Source organism: Ammospiza nelsoni, chromosome W (assembly GCF_027579445.1).
Source record: "Ammospiza nelsoni isolate bAmmNel1 chromosome W, bAmmNel1.pri, whole genome shotgun sequence".
Classification (NCBI taxonomy): Eukaryota; Metazoa; Chordata; class Aves; order Passeriformes; family Passerellidae; genus Ammospiza; species Ammospiza nelsoni.
In genome coordinates, this window is record NC_080668.1 from 5,842,489 (window position 1) to 5,862,162 (window position 19,674).

Genomic DNA, 19,674 nt, shown 5'->3' on the forward strand with positions numbered 1-19,674 from the left:
TCAGACGTCTGATTTGAGGTGAGCGACTGGGAGAATAATGGGAAATAATTTATCAAAGGATGAAATGACTGTTTTGTCCACTTGGAAAACTTTATTGAAAACACAAAGTGTTCAAACTTCTGATTATGGGCTTCGCAGTTTACTGATATGGTGCAAATCACAGGACTTTGAAGCTGATGACGACACTGCCTTCAGTGTCCGGGCATGGAAAAAGCTTGGGAAGAGACAATGGGAAGTGATATCTAAGGGGGATAAGACCGTTGTTGATTTGGCTGCTACTTGGAGGCTGTTGTATGAGGCATTGAAGGAATGGAAAGTAGAACAAGAGAGACAGGAGGAGGTGGAGGAGCAGGAATTGGAGCAAGAAACTGGAGTAGAGGAACAGAAGGAAGATAAGGCTGAGCCTGTCGATGTATCTCCCCCTGAGGAGGCTGCTGCAGCTGCTGTGGAGCTCCCCCTTCGCTCGGTCGGCTGTTCCCCCCTCCCCTCGCTCGGCTGCTCTCCCCGCACCTTTCCGCAGCTCAGCTGTTTCCTCCGCACCCTCCCGCGTGTTACGTGCCCCTCCCGTAACCGTCCCTAGGTCAGCTGTTCCTCCCCCACTCTCCCACGGATCAGCTGCTCCCCCCCCCCGCTTTCCCTTGAGTCCTCTGCCTCCTCCTCATGTTCCCTTGAGCCGGCCACCCCCTCTCTGCCCCACTTCGAGCCGTCTGCCTCCGCTCCACCCCCCGCTGAGCCGTCTGCCCCCCCCCCCCTTCCCGAACTAGTCGAACAAATGCAATCTTTAACATTGTGTCCTACCCTGTCTAGTGACAGCTCTGATGATGAACTGCCGGATATGAGTACATCTAAAAAGACACAGGACTCTGTTTCTGTTCAACCTCCTAGCAGATCCAGGTCTGCTGTTTCTTGGACTCTGCCTCCCTGCCTGGTGGCTGTGACCCCTCGACACTTTGCATTTTTGGGAGCATGTAAGAATGAAAGCAGCTGAAGTAGGAGATTGGAATTTGTTAGAGAAAATAGGTCCACCTAGAAGGATGGGGATGACTGCTGCTGCTTCTGGTGGGCCTGTGGCTTTTCCTGTTTTCAAAGCTGCTCCTAATTCAGGACAACAAGATAGCCATCAGGTTTTTTCATGGAGGGTTGTACAGGACCTTCAGTCAAAAGTAGACCAGTATGGTGTTAACTCTTCTCAGGTGATGCAAGTGATTCGTGTTTTAAATGCTGATGTACTTGCACCTTATGATATTGTTCACCTTGCTACGATTCTGTTTCAGCCAGTGCAGTATGGTGTGTTTCAAGCTACCTGGAAGCAAATGGTTGAAAGAGTAGCTTTTGACAATATGCAGTTACCTTAGCAGGATCCACATCACGCTGTGGGAGCTGATGCCTTACTGGGCAATGGACCATTTTCTAACCCGGATTTACAAGCAAGATGGGACCCCCTGGTTCTTGCACAGGCCCAGCAGCTGGGTATGAGTGCCTTGTTTAAGACAATGGAGATGGCAGCTCCTAAACCGAGGTATATTACCATCCAGCAAGGGGTGAAGGAACCTTTTCTGCAGTTTGTGGAGTGGATTGCTGCAGCCGTTGAGAAGCAAGTTGAGGATTGTAGGTGCGTCTGTGGGAGTGTCTGTAGGAGTGATGGGGGTCACGCACGGTCGGGACGGACGGAGACGAGAGATCTCTGCAGCCAAGTCGTGAAACTATCGGTTTATTACAAAGGGCGTGGGTGCAGGGCCCTGTTGCGAGCTGCCAGCCGCAGCTCGGAGCAGGGCCAAGAGAAGAGAGGCTTAAAGTGTAAGGGAGTTAAAAGAAAAAGGTTTAAGAGTGGAGAGTATGTAGAAAGGGGGTGAAGAAGTGCAGAGGTGAGCACGAAAAGAGAAGAGAAGAGGAAGAGCGAGGAAAAAGAGAAGTGGAAGAGAGAGGAAAGAGGGAGGAAAGAGAAGTGGAAGAGAGCGAAGTTCCCATTACAATACAATAGATCATCTTCAGTGTTGAATATTCAGATTCTCACTAACCAATCTACTACAGCATGCATATCCTATAACATTTCCATACAACCTATAAGAATCACTACATTACCATACTGTGTTACATTTTAAACCCTAAATCTTACTCTTTGGGCCCTATCTGCCAGGCTGCAGGGTCTGCTCTGACCCTTGGACCTGCCTGCTTGCAGAGGGTGTTGTTTCATCAAGAGGGGATTACCTTCAGCTGGCCACACCATTGTTTTCCAATTGTTCAGTAACTAAGGGATCTCAAAACTTGCTTTCATTTCAATCTCGCTTATAGTTTCTATATTCTCAAAATCTTTTGCCAGACAATCATATTTATAAGGCTTTCCTGTTCCATCCTCACCAACATCTCCCCCGTTCTGATGAACAAGAAAATAATTTGACTCTGTCTTACTCGTAATTCTTTGCACACAGTGAAGTATACAGGGTACTGCTACTAAAACTACAATTATTACTATTAGAATAATCAAGCCTATTTTACAGAGCTCCTTTAGCCAACGTGCAAAGCTCCAACCCTCAAACAAACTGTCCAGCCAAGATGGGTCATCTACTGTAATTTGGTTAGCTAAATGAAAAAGGTTTGTCAGGGCTTGTGTCAGATAGACAGATGGTATCAGAGCCTGCGGACCTGGCTAAAGCAACCCAGACATTTGTCTTTGGTTGATTTACAGGTAAAGCTTCACTACAAAAACTAAAACAAAAGAATAAAAGCAACATGCGTTCGGACAAATGATAAAAGTCCATTCTTTTCTTCAGCTGTTTCTGGCAGATCATCTTCTCCTGATGACTCTGCGCAGCTCAAGTCTGGGTGCTTGCTTCCTGGTTTCCACTCACGGGGTCTCTGGCTGATGTGGGGGCGTCAGCAGGCTTTGATGCATGGTAGGGCTTCACGTTCTTCGCTGGAACTCACTTGAGCCCTCCACCTGTGGAAACACACGCAAATCCCTTTCCCCATGTTATAAGATTGTATGGTCCTTCTACTTGTCCTGAATCTAAATTTTTAATCAAAATTGAGGGATGCTCTTTCAGTTTTGCCTTTGAGACAGAGTAAAGATCCATTCTTAATTAGGTGAAGTGTCTAAGAGAGGTGAAAAGTCTGTGAGGCCAAAGCTGAAGGAAGAACTCGCATGCCGAGACAGCAAGGAGACAGAGAAAGAAAAACAGAAAAGACCACAAGGTCGACTTGCCCCCGACTTAGAAATTCCTTTGATAAAGAAGAACTGGTGCTAAATGTCACACGGAATGAATATGTATGAACTTATTGTGAAACTGTATGCATATGCATTTGGAAGGGGGATAAAAGAAGACCCAAGGTCTTCAGAAGTACGCATGCCTTGTTGGGGGACTTGCATCCGGCGCGCATCGTAAATAAACATACCGGGCTTTACAACTTTTATAAAGTTGTGAGGTTTCTTCTTTTCTCCGCAAAACATTATGGCGAGCCAGCCAGAAGTTCTCTGTCCCCGCAGGGGCAGGGGGGATAGACGGACCTCCAAGGCGCGCCCTAGGATTTTTTCCTGGTGGGGCTCCGCTCGTCTCAACTTGCCACCTGTGAGGACAGACAAGGACCTGCTGGCCTGTGGAGGAAGATACGGTATGTACTGAGGGGCCCCCGGGGGAGGGAAAGGAGAGCAAGGGAGTAAACCACCCAGAGACGTCTGGGTTCAGCTGATAGAGCAGCTGTATTAGAGATGGTGTCATCGTTCTGATAGAGCAGACCGCAAGCGGTTCTCGGGGTGAGCCGGGTGAACCCGTGTATGTGTGTTGGGGGTTCATAGTTCTGATAGAGCAGAACCGCTAGAGGCTCTAGGGGTGAGCCGGGTGAACCCGTGTATGTGTGTTGGGGGTTCATAGTTCTGATAGAGCAGAACTGTTGAGCCCGTGTGTGTTTTGTTTGTATGTGTGTGTGATGTCCGGACACTGTGTTGCTGTATGGTTAATGTGTGCATTGTGTGGTCGGTGCACTTTGTTTCTAATCGTGCAAGTGTATAAGTGTATGGTGTATAAAAGAGAATAAATCTACAGTGCGGGGGGGTGAGTACTACCCGTGTTTGAAGCAGCCGAGTGAGGCCTGAGGCACCGGCTGCAGCAGGCTGCGGGGGCAGGGAGAGAAGTGCCCTGCGGAGACGCGAGTGGAAGAATGTCAGTGATGGTATTTATCGTGTTTAAATGCAGTGATTTGTGTAGATTTGGTACATTTTAACCGTGAGTATGAGCTCAAAGAGTTCCTTTCCCTTGGATGTTTGATTTTGATCTCTAGACTGTATGCTGTTATTTTGATTGTGTCCAAGAAAATTGATGTGAGTAAATGCTGAATTATGGTATGCTGTGTTGTGTTGAGAAAAGCGAGCACTTTGAGAGATATGCCCTTTCCCAGTGGTTTTGTGTGGTGATTTTCTTCCGCTGCATTGTGGTAATTTGATTCTCAGATTGTATAGTAGTGTTTGTGGAGATTTTAAGATTTTGTTGCAACAAGAGTGGCATTTTACATAGGAGAACTATAGTACGGTGATTTATGCTTAATTACGATAGAGTTAAAGGAATTCCAAGAATTCCCCCCCTCACAGCAATTCAAGCCTTGGCTCTAGCGAATTTGAGATAAAGGGGGGGGTGCGGGTGCAAGTGTTTGTGTCTGTGGGCATATCAGAGTTTCGGCTGTGACTAGCACAGCCTTTTTGCAAAGCAGTAAAACAAGTGTAAGTAGACACAGGGCTTAATTAGATTGTGCATGAAGAGAACTAGAAAAGACTGATATTTTGTTTGATCAGAATATAGTGTCTATGTCACGTTTTTGATTAGCATGCTGTGTGAGGTGACAGTGGCTGTCCCCTGGGCACAGGGACAGCTCTGGCTGCCCCGTCTCCCCAGGGAACACGGGAATGGCCTGTGAGCAAAAGCTGGATGTGCAGTTATTATTGCAGTGCGGTGTTTATGAGAAACACTGGTTTTGCTGTTCTAATAAGTGTCAGGGCACATGTAAATTAGAGGTTTCTGGTCAAGCGGATTCAGAACCTAAGATCTTAGAACTTGTGTGTGGGAACCACATCTGATACCTGCCACCTGGAGCTGTGTGTATAGGAGGAAAGTTGAGAAACTACTGTGAAGGTCTGTAAAAAGGTTTGAGTGGAAGCGAGATAGGGCAAGGAGAAATAAATAATGAGAACTGACCAGAGCAAAGAGGTTCCTAAATTAGCCCCTTTTGGGAGGGGCTCACTGGGAGAAGGCTGCCAGTAGGAGCAGCTCAGAAAATAAAAAGATTTATAATACTTCATTGCTGTTAGTACTGTTTTAAAATAGGAGGATAAATGGGATAGAGTTTTGTATGCTGAAATGTCTTTGTGTTTTAAGAAATCACCCAGAATGGCAAAGAGACTGTAAGATCAGACCGCCCTCTGGTCTTGGCCCTTGAAAAAGGAAAACAAGGCAAAGAGAAAGCAAATCAAACATGTTATTCAGCATGCAGCATAAGATAGCAACGTGTGAAATCAGGCAAGGATTATCATGCTGAATTGCAAAGCAATCACAGTTCACAAAATGAGTACATATGATTTGCTAAAGGCTCCTCCCAAGGTAAGGGAGGAAGGGTAAAGATGACCTCCCCAAAAGGGAAGAATTTTTGTTGACACAAGGGCCATATATTCAGTTTTAAATAAAGCTTTAGTACCTGTGGAGAATGTTTATGTTGCAGTGTGGGGAACAACTGAACAACTGGCCAGTCTGAGAAGGCATACTTGTGCAAACCTTTAAAGTAATATGTGTACTATGTGTACCTAAAAGCTTTTGCACAATTCGCTCAATTTGCTAAACATTCTCAAATGAGAAAGGTTACTCTGGAGGCAAATGATATAAAGATGTTAGGCTTAACATTAACAGACACTGAAATTAAGAAAGACATTAGTAAGGAGATATTAGAATAAGTAAATAAATGTTTTCAAGGGTATGGGCCTCTGCTGTACCGGGGAGACTGAAAGATGCTCCCCCATGAGCATCAAGCTTAAGGAAAGAACACAACTAGTGAGAACTGAGTAGTATCCTCAAAAGGAAGATAAGGAAGGAATCAGCCCAATAATTGATAGTACTGGACTAAGGGCTGTCAATAAGATAACACAGAATTTATACCCTGTGGTAGCAAATCCATATACCTTACTAACTTGTTTAACACCTGAGCTAACCTGGTTCACTGTTTTAGGCCTAAGAGATGCCTTCTTTTGCCTCCCTATCCACGAAGCCAGCCAGAAAATTTTTGCATTCAAACACAAGCTCACATAGTCCATGTGCCTGAAGGCTTCAAGATTCCCCACTCCGATTGGAGAACAGCTTGCAAAGACCCAGAGTCCCGGGAAGCTCCACAAGAGGAAAGGAGGCTGTTGCAGTACATGGACGATCTTCTAGTAGCCACTCGGATGAGGGAAGCGAGAGAAGCCTGGACGGTAAGCCTTTTGAATTTCCTAGGACTCCAAGGACGCAGAGTCTCAAAGAAAAAGGCACAGGTAGTGAAATAGAAGGTAATCTATCTGGAGTAAGAAGTGAGTGCGGAGCAGCAGACTTTAAAGCAAAGAAGCCGTATGCCAAACCCTGAAACCCCAGACAACGAAAGAACTCCGAACCCTCTTAGGCATGGTAGGGTAGTGCCAGCTGTGGGTTTATAATTATGGACTGCTCGCCAGACCCCTCTATGCTCTTATTGCCAATGGAAACAGAGATCTCCAGTGGACACAAGACACCACATGGGCCTTTCGCCAGCTAGAGAGAATGCCCTCATGTCGGCTCCAGCTTTGAAACTTCCAGATGTAAGTAAACCATTCTTTCTATTTTTCCACGCAAGGAATTGCCCAGGGAATATTGGCTCAGGACTTGGACCCTTACTGAAGGGCAGTTGCTTACTTCTCTAAGCAACTAGATGCAACAGCCAAAGGATGGCCAGGTTGCCTCAGAGCTGTAGCAGCAGTCGTGCTGAATATTCAAGAGGCATGCAAGTTTACCCTGGGACAAACATGACTGTGCTAGTGTCCCACACAGCGTCTGCAGCACTGGAAGTAAAGGGTGGCCACTGGCTCTCACCACAGAGGTTTCTGAAATGCCAGGCCATCCTGGTAGAGCAAGACGATGTAGAGATAGTGGTGACTAATATTGTCAACCCAGCTTCTTTTCTCAGTGGAATCAAGGAGAAGCAGTACACCATAGTTGCCTAGAGACCACCGAAGCTACCTACTCCAGCCGCCCAGACTTAAGGGACACTCCTCCGGACGATGCAGAGACCTGGTTCACTGACCCTTACCAACAGGTACCTCTGCGCAGAAGGCTGAGAAAATTGCCCTGACCCGTGCCCTGGAAAGGGCAAAAGGGAGGAGAATAACCATCTACACAGACTCAAGGAATGCATTTGGAGTCATACATGCACATGGAGCCATCTGGAAAGAGAGGGGACTGCTGACCTCACAGGGAAAGAAGAGACAATCCAGCTGCTGGAAGCAGTTCAGCTACCTGAAAAGGCATATTAAGGCACACTAGAGAGTGAGCTTAAAATTGGAGGAAAGAAATGAGCTGACGGATGGAGAGGCAAAGAAAGCAGCAAAGGGTGAGGTACAGATTTTCCTCGAAGGTAAGCCATAATACAATAATACTAACCAAAAGAGACGTACAACTGCAAGGGGTGGGCTACCATTGAAAGAGAGCTAGTAATCCCTTCCCATTTTCGTGGTTACTAGTGAAGGAAGGGCACTAGAAAACACACTAGGGCCTAACTACTTAGAAGCCTTTTATAGAGTGTGGCTCCTTTTCGAAATGACCAAGGCTGCGAGTGATACAGAGTGCATTGAAATGAAGTGTTGACTTTGAAGCAGTAATTTCCACAGGCTTTCTAGAACACACATCTGATTGAAACAATTGTTGTATCGTTGTCAGGAATTTACATGCCACTATCACTCAGGTAAGCCGACAATGTGATCCTTGCCTCCAGACTAACCCCAAAATACGCCCCCGGCCAAAACTCGGTCAAACTGGGAGAGGCCGTGAGCCTGTACAGCAGTGGCAAATTAACTTTTCAGAACTCCCAAGGAAAGGGGGGGTATCAGTATTTACTGGTATTGATAGATACATTTTCAGGGTGGCCAGAAACATTCCCCACCAGAACTGTCAAAGCTCAAGAGGTGACCAGATTATTTTTACAAGAAATAATACCACGCTTCAGAGTTCCAGCCACGATACCCTCAGATAAAGAATCACATTTCATTTCCAAAATAGTGCAACAGATTAGTAGCCATCTGGGCACAGATCAGGAACTTCACACCCCATACCGCCCCCAATCAAGCGACCAGGTGCAGAGAATGAATAAGACTGGGGCAAGAAGTTAATCTACCTTAGCCCAAGCTCTTCCACTAGCAGTATTGCAAATTCAAACTAAACCTTGAGCTAAAGGAATGCTGAGTCCTTTTGGAATGCCTTATAGAAAACCATATAGAATACAAAGGGAATGTCCAGAATGTCCACCTACATGGTGGCATTAAGCAAACAGCTCAGAGTAATTGAGAAACATGTGGCTGGAACTTGGAACAGGGAGTTAGATAGCCTGGGGATGATGTATATGTTAAGTCTCTTACAGAGAAGACTTCGGAACCACAGTGGGACAGACCACTGCGAGTACTTCTCACCACCTTCACTGCAATCAAAATCAAGGAGCAGAATGCCTGGATCCATCACTCTCGGGTGAAGAAGGCCCAGAAACCCCTTAAGGAGTGACGCCAGGAGACAATGAACTGAGATTAAAACTTACTCGGGCAAAATGAGTATATTGTGGTCGGGAGTAGCTCATATTTTAGTTTGTAGAATTGTCTTGTGTGTAATCATAACTGAAGTTTCAGAACTTGAGAGTACCTCTGTTCAAAGTAATGCTAAATGGCCTTGGTCCCTGGCATTTAATCAGTATACTGGATCATAGGAAAACCTTCTGAGATAAAAGATTTAAACATATCTACTGTAGTAATCCACGAGAATCAGATATGTGAGGAGCAAGAATGGCAAGAACAGGAACTGTGGACTCTTCAAGGAATCAGAGGAGAAGAAATCAAAGTAGGGTGCCAGGTCATCAATAGGGTAGCTTATGAGAGACCAGATGTAATTAGTGTCTGAACCTCTCCTGGTGTATATGAACACCAGGAAGTCTGTGATAACCTAAGTGAATCAGACTGTTGGTGTAATTTCACCTTGATACAGCCTGTAGAAGTGACCTGCCTTTGAGCTCGAATTAATATCAGACTTTCATTTGAATTGAAAGTGGATGTGACTGAACAACAGCTATTATTCAATCCAGAATGGTCTCTCAAATGTGTGGAGTTGATAATGCAAATTAACATCTCAAAAATCCAACCAGCCTGCTCCTCCTTCCTAAAAACTCCCTTTGAGGGCTGGACACTGCACTTTTTACCACAGCAGGGCCTTATACACCCCATACTAATTCAGACTAAAACAGGCATATCTCAGGAGCAGAACAAGAAAGGAAGGAGCCAGCTCTCCTGGTGCCTAAAACCAGGAACACCAAGAAATCAGTTTCCTTAGGTCATTTTCCAAGCCAGTTGGCTGAACACTCAGGCAATGACTGGTAAAGGGTGCTGAACTGCAGGTGGTAAATTAACCCAAGCAAGGAAGGTGATTTTCTTTATTTATAGCTATCTCTTTTCCTACTGAGATTTGGATCAGTGATTGTCCCAGTCTGAGGCGGTTGGATTCTGCTTAAAAGAGGTAGAGAGAGACCCCCTCTCAGAGCTCAGCAGCAGGCTGTAGGATTTTGAGCATCACTTTTGTGCTGAGTGTTTCAAGTAGCAGAAACCTGATCCCAGTTTCTTCTGAGGCACTGCAATGAATTTAGGCTCTTCTCTCAGACTTCCCCTTCATTATTTACTTGAGGCTTGGACCTGAAGCTAGGGGCAAGGTGGGTGAGGTTTCGTAGACCAGGAGAGACATTCCTGCTTGCCACACATCTGGGAAATCAGGTGCTTTGGAGGGGGAAGGAGATTCCTGAGGTCTCTACATTTCAGAACAAACATCTGCCTCAAATATGACCTAAACCTCTGTCAGATACACTTATGAAGTGTGTCTGAATTTGCAGTGTGAGCCCAGCACATCCCTCTGGCAGGGAGGGATGGTCATAAACAGAAAGCAGTTCCTGTTTCCCATAACAAACATCTAACTGGCATATTAGGGACAAGATTAGGAGTTTTAAATAGAATCGATTCAGAAATACTGGTGAATAAACTGGCCACTGCAGCAGGTAGCCTAATAAAATTGAAGCAGCCTTTATAGTAATCTCTATTGGCATTAGGAACTAGCTAGTGACAGATTTCAAAAGTACTGCCAAAGTAAGGAAGTACGAAAAGGCCGGGGACCAAGACCACAAGTTGATAGTAGAAGCACTTAGGATAGTACAAGATAATGTGTCTTTAGCTTTCAGTTGTATACAAGCACAGTTATGGATACAAGCAACAGCAGCTCTGATCATATGGGAAAGGGGTGAAGGTAATTTTCCAATTCAAGAAATTGTGTGGGATAATGCAATTGATGTTGAAAGGAAGTTTCAAACCTGGTGGACTATGGTGAATTTCACCTATGATCCTGTTTCTAATGTGGCAACTGCCTTTGTGCTTACCATACATAATGCCGCTGTTTATGTTATCCATCCCATCGTTGCTCTAGGATTAAACCATGAAACTTAGAATCCTGCACTGCTAGAGAACAGATGGGATTCATTTGTGAAAGCAATACTATTAATGCTCAGGATGTGTGTTTGGACACTGAGCAGAGTATTTGTCGCTTCGAAATTCATCCAGTCACTGACCAGAAAACTGTGCTCGTATATACTGGAAAAGGGGGTATGCTTGAGAACTGCTTGTGCTGCTGTATGCTACAACGAATAGCTGTACCAACATCTTTGTCAAAAGCACATGGTGAAGCACTAAAAGACACTTACTGTTGTGAAGGTTTTCATTAAGTAAAAGAATTAACTTATTTCCTAGGAAAGGGGGGAATGAGACAGAGTAAAGATCCATTCTTAATTAGGTGAAGTGTCTAAGAGAGGTGAAAAGTCTGTGAGGCCAAAGCTGAAGGAAGAACTCGCATGCCGAGACAGCAAGGAGACAGAGAAAGAAAAACAGAAAAGACCACAAGGTCGACTTGCCCCCGACTTAGAAATTCCTTTGATAAAGAAGAACTGGTGCTAAATGTCACACGGAATGAATATGTATGAACTTATTGTGAAACTGTATGCATATGCATTTGGAAGGGGGATAAAAGAAGACCCAAGGTCTTCAGAAGTACGCATGCCTTGTTGGGGGACTTGCGTCCCGGCGCGCATCGGCGCGCATCGTAAATAAACATACCGGGCTTTACAACTTTTATAAAGTTGTGAGGTTTCTTCTTTTCTCCGCAAAACACCTTTTTGTTCAAGAAGTGCCTGTAAATGGGGGGATCAGGCTCTTCTGCAGAGGTAGCAAGGTTCTGAAGTTGTAGCAGCTTGCATAACAGCCATAGTGTTGCCTTGTTGCTTGGAGTTGAGATGTAAGGCAGCTAGGATTTCAGTAAGTTTTTGGTCTCGTGCTTCTGCTTGTGCTGTTTGAGCTGTAAGAGCCCTTTCAATTTTTTCTCCTAGAATTTCTCCAAGTACATTTGCCTGGATAGTTGCCACTTGCTGTGGATTCCCAATTTTGTTACAGGCATCAATCATTTCAGGCACTGTGGGTTTTTCTTTTCCTAGGGCTCTGATGACTCTTTTACATTCTGCATTGGCATTATTTTCAATAATGTCCTGTATCATTATCGGACGAGCTATATCATCGCCGCATTGCCTTTCTGCTGCTTGGATTACCCGGCCCACAAATGTGGTAAATGGTTCAGAGGGTTCTTGGCTAATCAGGTTATAGGCTTTTTCAAAACTTCCTGCAGGCTGAATTTGCAAAAAAGCTCTCCGAGCCATCTTTTTAATGTCATCTAACGCTGTTCTGGGTAAATTCACTTGATTATCATTCTGATCATCAGGAGGGTCACCAGTCAACTTAGACATGACAAGGGTACGAAGGTCTGCATCAGTACTTTGTCTATAAGTGGCTAGTACCCCTGTAAGCAATCTTTTCCATTTGAGTTCCCATAGCATATATTGTGAGTCTGTGAGAATTATACTAGCAAGATTATTACAGTCATTTGGTGTGAGTGTATGTCCTTCCAGGGTACTTTTCAGCAGTTGCTTGAAATATGGGGAGCAGATACCACTGTCCCTTATTGCTTTTCGCAATTCTTTTATCTCATGAGTTGGGATAGCTGCCCATGTTCTGGGACCACCGGCTTGTTGGCTGAATAGCACAGGCATAGCCACAGGGTTTAAGGTTTCTTCTTTGCAAATCTGGCGTCTGACTTCATGCCAGTCTGTCAATTGAAAATTATCAAAATAATTTTGTGAGTCTTCTAATTTTTGGATTAATGCTGGCAAATTTTCAGGGTTTAGTGTCTCATTTTGGGTTGAGAAATCAGTCCCAAACACTGGGGGGAGTTTGGAGCTATTTGGGAACAGTTCTTTTTCGAAATTCTTTTGGGTTGGAATCGGAGGGTTGACATTTGCAGGGGCAAAATACTTCTCTGGCTGTCCTATATTTATTAAAGGAGCTGTAAAATTCCACCCTCCCCCTCCTCGTTGCACGGGTTGTGTGCAGGGATGTGGTTGTCCGGAAGACTCATGATACAAAGTAGTCCCGCTTGGTGCTGGGAGAGTGGAAGGAGAAAACGCGGTTGGGTGTTCGAGGAGATGTGGTCGTGGTCCGGTGTTGCTTGGGTCGGCTGCGGGATGCGGCGGCAGAGGCACGGAAGCAGGGGGCAGAAGTGCAGGATGTGGCAGCGGAGGCATATTCGGAATCGGTTGTGTAGGGTTGCGTGCTGCGGAGGGATCTCTCAGTGATGCGGCGGTGCCTGCGTCCTCAGGGTCCGGCAGAGGGAGAGACGCGGAAGGATACATCCAAAAGGCTGCAGATTCAGGCTGTCGTGGTGCCGTGGGTAGATCTGGTGGCGGCGCGGAGTGATACGGCTGTTGGAGGAGTTGTAGCAACTGCGCCTGCGTGGTCTGCCCCGCTAGGATAGCATGGGAAATCGCAATGGCGTTCTGCATGTCGGGCGGGCTGGGGACCGCGGGGGGTTGGGGGGCCGCAGAAACGGGAGCCGGGGCCACGGCTGCACTTGAGGAAGGGAGCGAAGGAACGTCCGCGGTCGCAGGAGGCGGCGGAGCCGCGGCATCCAACAGCTCGGAAGCGGGAGGGTGCCGCGGTGGGAGCACATCTCGGCCCGGGGCCACGGCGGCGAGCGGCGGCGGCAGGGGAGCGACCACGGGTGGTAGCGGGGCAGCGTCGGCAGCAGGAGATGATTCCGGGGTGGCGAGAGAAAAGGCAAACGGCGCGGGGGCGGCGGGAGCCCGCTGCGCCGGGGGCAGCGGCTCCCCCGCGGCGTGCAGCTGCTGGGGGCTCGTAAGCTGGGCTGGAGTGGCTGCCACCCCGGCGGGCAGGGGCCGAAAGGGCTGCGGCCACCTGTCCAGGCGGCGCGGCGCCGGCACGGGGTGGCCTGGGGGGCTGGAACGCCCCGGACCCAGCATAAGCGGTCCCATGCCGGGACCGGGGGGTCGCGCCGAAACGCCGGCAGGAGCGTGTTGTCCCGCGGACACCGGCCGAGCCGCGGGGCCCGTGGGCAGGTCGGGCTATGCTAAACGGCGCAGACGGGGCGCTGGGGACGGCGGGGTGGCCGCGATTAACGCGGACGGGGCTTGGGCCGGTGCCGGGACGGTGGGGGTGGGAGGGATGGGGGGAGCGGCCGCACTCGAGGGCACCGCGGGGGGAGCGACTCCCGCGCGGGCAGGGGGGGGGCGGGGCGGCAGCGACGGTGTCGGGCGGGCTGGCAAAGGCGGGATTGGGGGGCAGGGCCGCGAGAAGGGCGAAACCAGGGGCGGGGACAGCGGCAGCAGGAACCAACGGGATAGTAAAGGTGGGGATGGCGGGAGGGACCGTGGAAGGGGCTGCGGGATCGGGTGGGGGGGCTGGGGTCGGGGGGATGGATGTCGGCACCACGAGGGAGGGGGTAGGGGCGGGAGTGGCGAGCAGCACCGCGGGCGTGGGGGTCGCGGATTCCAACGCGGGGGCTGGGGCTGGGGGGACGGGTGTCGGGACCACGAGGGAGGGGGGAGGGGCGGCAGGGGCCGCGGATTCCAACGAGGGGAGGGGGGTCGTGTCCTGTACTGGACCCGGAGCGGGGACAGAGCTCGGTGGGGCAGCTGCTGCCTGCATCTCCCGTGCGGCAAAAAGCTCGACCAGGGCCCTACAAGCTGGGACTAATTCTGCGGCAGTCATATCCCGCCGAGATATACTATTAAAAAGTTTAACTCCAACTGTGTCCCAAAAATCTCTGGTAAAGACGGCTGAACGGTCAGCATTTGGGAAATTAATTAAAGTCTATTCTAAGAGATTTTTTAACTCCTGTTTCGGTAATTGACTTGGCATGGAACTTAATAAATGCTTTAGTTGCTTATAGAGATCTCTATCGTGGGCAGAATGAGTTTGCCCCATTTTTAGACCAGGGGGTTACGAACCTCGGTGCCACAGAAGCAGTGTCCTGTCTCAGAGCTCCGGGGGCTGGCCAGGTTCTCCGGTCCGTGCTCAGGACAGCTGCACTCAGGTCCCTCTCGGAGCTCCGGCTTTGGGCATTGCTTGGTAACAGCTTTCCGTGCTCGGGACCTCGCAGATCCTTCCCCGATCTGCACTCACAGCTCCAGTGCGGGCGGTGCTTTGCAGCGCTCGCTCGAGCTCACAGCTCGCGGCAGGCTCTCTCCTCAGAGCTCCGGTCAGAGCTGCTCAGCAGCGTGTCCGGTGCCACGGCCACGGTCCTCAGAGAGCTCCAGGCAGCCACCGCTCGGCAGTGGCCAGCCGGGCTCGAGGACCCCCAGGCAAATCCCTCCGAGCCCTCCAGGAAGTCGTAGCGACTGCCCGTGCTCGGGGTTTGCCTCAGCACAATTTTAAGAGCTCCGGCTTTCTCGCTGCTGTGCAACTGTATGCCGTGCTCACGACACCTTTAGGGCGGCTATAACTGGTCTTTAGTTACCGTGCATGAAGTCTCCCACAGGTAGAAAAGCTGAGCTGGCCTTTTAACCACGTCTGGGCACCAGTCTGTAGGACAATCTGTAAGACAGTCTGTAGGAGTGATGGAGGTCACGCACGGTCGGGACGGACGGAGACGAGAGATCTCTGCAGCCAAGTCGTGAAACTATCGGTTTATTACAAAGGGCGTGGGTGCAGGGCCCTGTTGCGAGCTGCCAGCCGCAGCTCGGAGCAGGGCCAAGAGAAGAGAGGCTTAAAGTGTAAGGGAGTTAAAAGACAAAGGTTTAAGAGTGGAGAGCATGTAGAAAGGGGGTGAAGAAGTGCAGAGGTGAGCACGAAAAGAGAAGAGGAAGAGCGAGGAAAAAGAGAAGTGGAAGAGGGAGGAAAGAGAAGTGGAAGAGAGCGAAGTTCCCATTACAATACAATAGATCATCTTCAGTGTTGAATATTCAGATTCTCACTAACCAATCTACTACAGCATGCATATCCTATAACATTTCCATACAACCTATAAGAATCACTACATTACCATACTGTGTTACATTTTAAACCCTAAATCTTACTCTTTGGGCCCTATCTGCCAAGCTACAGGATCTGCTCTGACCCTTGGACCTGCCTGCTTGCAGAGGGTATTGTTTCATCAAGAGGGGATTACCTTCAGCTGGCCACACCATTGTTTTCCAATTGTTCAGTAACTAAGGGATCTCAAAACTTGCTTTCATTTCAATCTCGCTTATAGTTTCTATATTCTCAAAATCTTTTGCCAGACAATCATATTTATAAGGCTTTCCTGTTCCATCCTCACCAACAAGGATGATAAGTTGAGGCAAATTTATGCAGACAGCTAGTACGAGAAAATGCGAATGATGATTGTAGGAGAATTATTGATTCTTTACCAGGAGAATCCTTGCTGTCTCATCTTGTAGTTGCTTGCTCAAAGGTCAATTCGGTTGAACATAAAATGGCTGCTTTAGCAAGAGTCATGAAGTCCTCACCCGGATGTTTTGCTTGTGAAGAATCAGGACATGTGAAGACCCAATGCCATCAAACTGCTGGATGATGTGTACACTCTAGGGAAGTTTGGGCCAGTAAAGTGCCTTGTCATCGATGTGGTGACTTTGGCCATATTGCTAAATTTTGTAAGTTAACATCTTTTTCAGGTGGTCGACAAGCACAGGGAAACTGGAAGAGGAACGCGAAGGGGCGCGTGGAGACACAAATCCCCCTACGACAATCACGAACCCTGCCAGCGCTGCAAAACTTTCCATTTGTGACCGATACACAGGGGCCATAAGAGGCTCGGCAGGGATTGATATACCGGTAGCTGAAACAGTCACTATTTTGACAAGAGGTATATGTAAAGTGCCTCTTGATACTCATGGTCCTATAGGCCAAGGTTTGAGTGCTTTTTTGATGGGAAGATCTAGTAGCACTATTCAAGGTATTAATGTCAATTTGGGTCTTATTGATTCTGATTATGTGGTACAAATTTAGGCTATGGTGTCTGTTGGTGAACCTCCTGTTGTTATTAAAAAAGGTACTTGTATTGCTCAACTTGTTCCTTTTATGAGTTGTGTTCCAACTGTAGTGGACCGGAGTCGTGGCACTGGAGGTTTTGGATCTACAGGACCACCTCAGGTTCTCTGGACTCAAAAGGTGACAGATGCCGTGGAAATATTTGGGGTTGATAATCACCAATACACAAATTGTCCCTCAACCTATAAAATTGGACATTGATATTAAAACTGCTGTTGACAGGCAAAAATTGGTTGGCGCAATAGGTTGGCTTAGGCCATACTTGGGGATAACCAATCATCAACTGCAACCTTTGTATGACTTATTATCGGGGATAACTTCCTCTACCGATGAGAGACATTTGACTGCTGCAGCAAAAAAGGCTGTAGAAGTTGAATTGGCCTTAACATCTAAATTTGTTACCAGGTTGGATGTTTCCGTTGGTGTGCAATTGTTGATTTTGAGAGATAATAATGTACCATGTGGATTGTTGTGTCAATGGAATGACAAATGGGAAGATAAACTGCATATTTTGGAGTGGATATTTTTGTCTTTCAAGTCCTGAAAAACCGCTCCAGGTCTGTATGAGCTTTTTGCAGACATCAGGGAAGGCTGTAGATGTTGTTTACTTGGATTTCAGTAAGGCCTTTGACACTGTCTCCCATAGCTTACTCCTAGACAAACTCGCAGGCCGTGGTCTGGACAGGAATACCCTTTGCTGGGTTCAGAACTGGCTGGATGGCCGGGCCCAGAGAGTGGTGGTGAATGGTGTTGCATCCAGCTGGCGACCAGTCACCAGTGGTGTCCCTCAGGGGTCTGTGTTGGGGCCAGTTCTGTTCAATATTTTTATTGATGACATGGATGAGGGCTTAGAGTCTTTTATTAGTAAATTTGCTGAAGACACTAAATTGGGAACGTGTGTAGATCTGCCAGAGGGACGTAGGGCTCTGCAGAGAGATTTTGAACGTTTGGATGCATGGGCAGAATCAAACGGGATGAAGTTCAATAGGTCCAAGTGCCAAGTACTGCACTTCGGCCACAATAACCCCCTGCACCGATATAAGCTGGGGACGGTGTGGCTGGACAGTGCTCAGGTGGAAAGGTACCTGGGGGTGCTGGTTGACAGTTGATTGAATATGAGCCAGCAGTGTGCCCAGGTGGCCAAGAGGGCCAATGGCATCCTGGCCAGTATCAGGAATGGTGTGGCTAGCAGGAGCAGGGAGGTCATTCTTCCCCTGTACTCGGCACTGGTGAGGCCTCACTTGGAGTATTGCGTCCAGTTCTGGGCCCCTCACTTTAGGAGGGACGTTGAGATGCTTGAGAGTGTCCAAAGGAGAGCAACGAGGTTGGTAAGGGGCTTGGAGTACAAGCCATATGAAGAACGACTGAGGGAGCTGGGGTTGTTTAGCCTGGAGAAAAGGAGACTAAGGGGCGACCTCATCACTCTCTACAACTTCCTGAAGGGTGGCTGTGGTGAGTTGGGGGTCGGTCTCTTTCTCCGGGCGACAACAGATAGAACAAGAGGACACAGTCTCAAGCTGCGTCAAGGGAGATGCAAGTTAGAATTAAGAAGGAAGTATTTTACAGAAAGAGTGATCAGATACTGGAATCATCTACCCAGTGAGGTGGTGGAGTCATCATCCCTCGAAGAGTTCAAAAAAAGACTGGATGTGGCACTTGGTGCCATGATCTAGTTGAATTGTGAGAACATGGGTTGGACTTGATGATCTTATAGGTCTCTTCCAGCCTTGAATTTCTGTGATTCTGTGATTATCAAAGGTCGCAGACGCTGCCATGAAATCTTAGGTTGCGATCCTGTAACTATTATCATACCAGTACAGCAATGGTATTTTGAGTGGTGTTTTCGAAGTAATCATGAGCTGCAATCTGCTTTATCTTCTTTTACAGGCGACATAACATATCATTTACCATCTCATCCTATTTTGAATTTTACTATGGAGATTCCTTTTCAGGGGGAACAACTTTTGCTCTTCAGTACCAGTGGAAGGCACAACAGTTTTTACAGATGGATCTGGAAGAACTGGAAAGGCTGCTCTCGCTTGGAAGAAAAATGACCGCTGGGAACATGAAGTAATGGTTCAACAAGGGTCTCCTCAGTTAATTGAACTTTGTGCCGTACTTTTGGCATTTACCTTATTTCCTAGCTCCGTAAATATATTTACTGACTCTGTTTATGTTGCTAATTTAGTGAAGCAGTTGGATCAAGCTGTGTTGTACAATGTAAAGGAGAAACCATTATTTGTCATGTTGAAATTGTGGACCGTTATTCATAATTGAAAGCATTCTTATTTGATTATGCATATTCGTAGCCATACATTGCTACCTGGATTCTTTGTGGAAGGTAACGCCTATGTGGATTCCCTTGTGGCTGCCTCAGCAGTAAAAACTGTGCCTAATGTGTTACAGCAAGCTGTTCTATCTCACCAATTTTTTCATCAGGGTGCTCAGGCACTACGGCAGCAATTTAAATTATCACATAATGAAGAAAAGTCAATTATTTCTTCTTGCCCTGATTGTCATATGTCTCATGTCTCACAATATTACGGTACTAATCCTAGAGGCTTACTCCCTTGGCAAGAATGGCAAACAGATGGTACAAAAATGCCTGAATTTGGCCGTTTAAAGTATGTTCACGTCACAATTGACACCTTTTCTGATGCCATGGTTGCTTCGGCAATGGCAGATGAAACAGCTCAGGATGTTATTCGTCATTTTTGCCACACCTTTTCCATCTTAGGCATTCCATCACATGTAAAGACGGATAATGGCCCAGCGTATGTTTCAAAGGAATTGAATGTGTTTTTTTGTGCTTGGGGTGTTGGTCATTCTGTTGCAGGGCTTGCAAGGGTTTTTCAGGGTGAAGAGAGAGATGAGAATGTTGACTTCATGTTTAGAAGGCTTGATTTATTGTTTTATCATATATATTACATTATAACTATACTAATAAGAATAGAAGGAAAAGTTCTCAGAAACTAGCTAAACTAAGAATAGAAAAGAAATGAATCAACAAA

The 19,674-nt window shown here is 47.3% G+C and overlaps 1 protein-coding gene across 1 annotated transcript; it reads left to right on the forward strand.

Annotated features, from left to right (window-relative positions):
* The first annotated feature begins 13,645 nt into the window (after positions 1–13,645).
* On the forward strand, positions 13,646–14,368 carry LOC132086101 (spidroin-1-like). The gene has a single exon (XM_059491560.1). The coding sequence runs from the start codon at positions 13,646–13,648 to the stop codon at positions 14,366–14,368; it is 723 nt and encodes a 240-aa protein (XP_059347543.1).
* The last annotated feature ends 5,306 nt before the right edge of the window (positions 14,369–19,674 follow it).

What these genes read in the sequence shown, in the direction of transcription:
- LOC132086101 (XM_059491560.1), top strand. Translation starts at nt 13,646, where the DNA reads ATGCCGGGACCGGGGGGTCGCGCCGAAACGCCGGCAGGAGCGTGTTGT.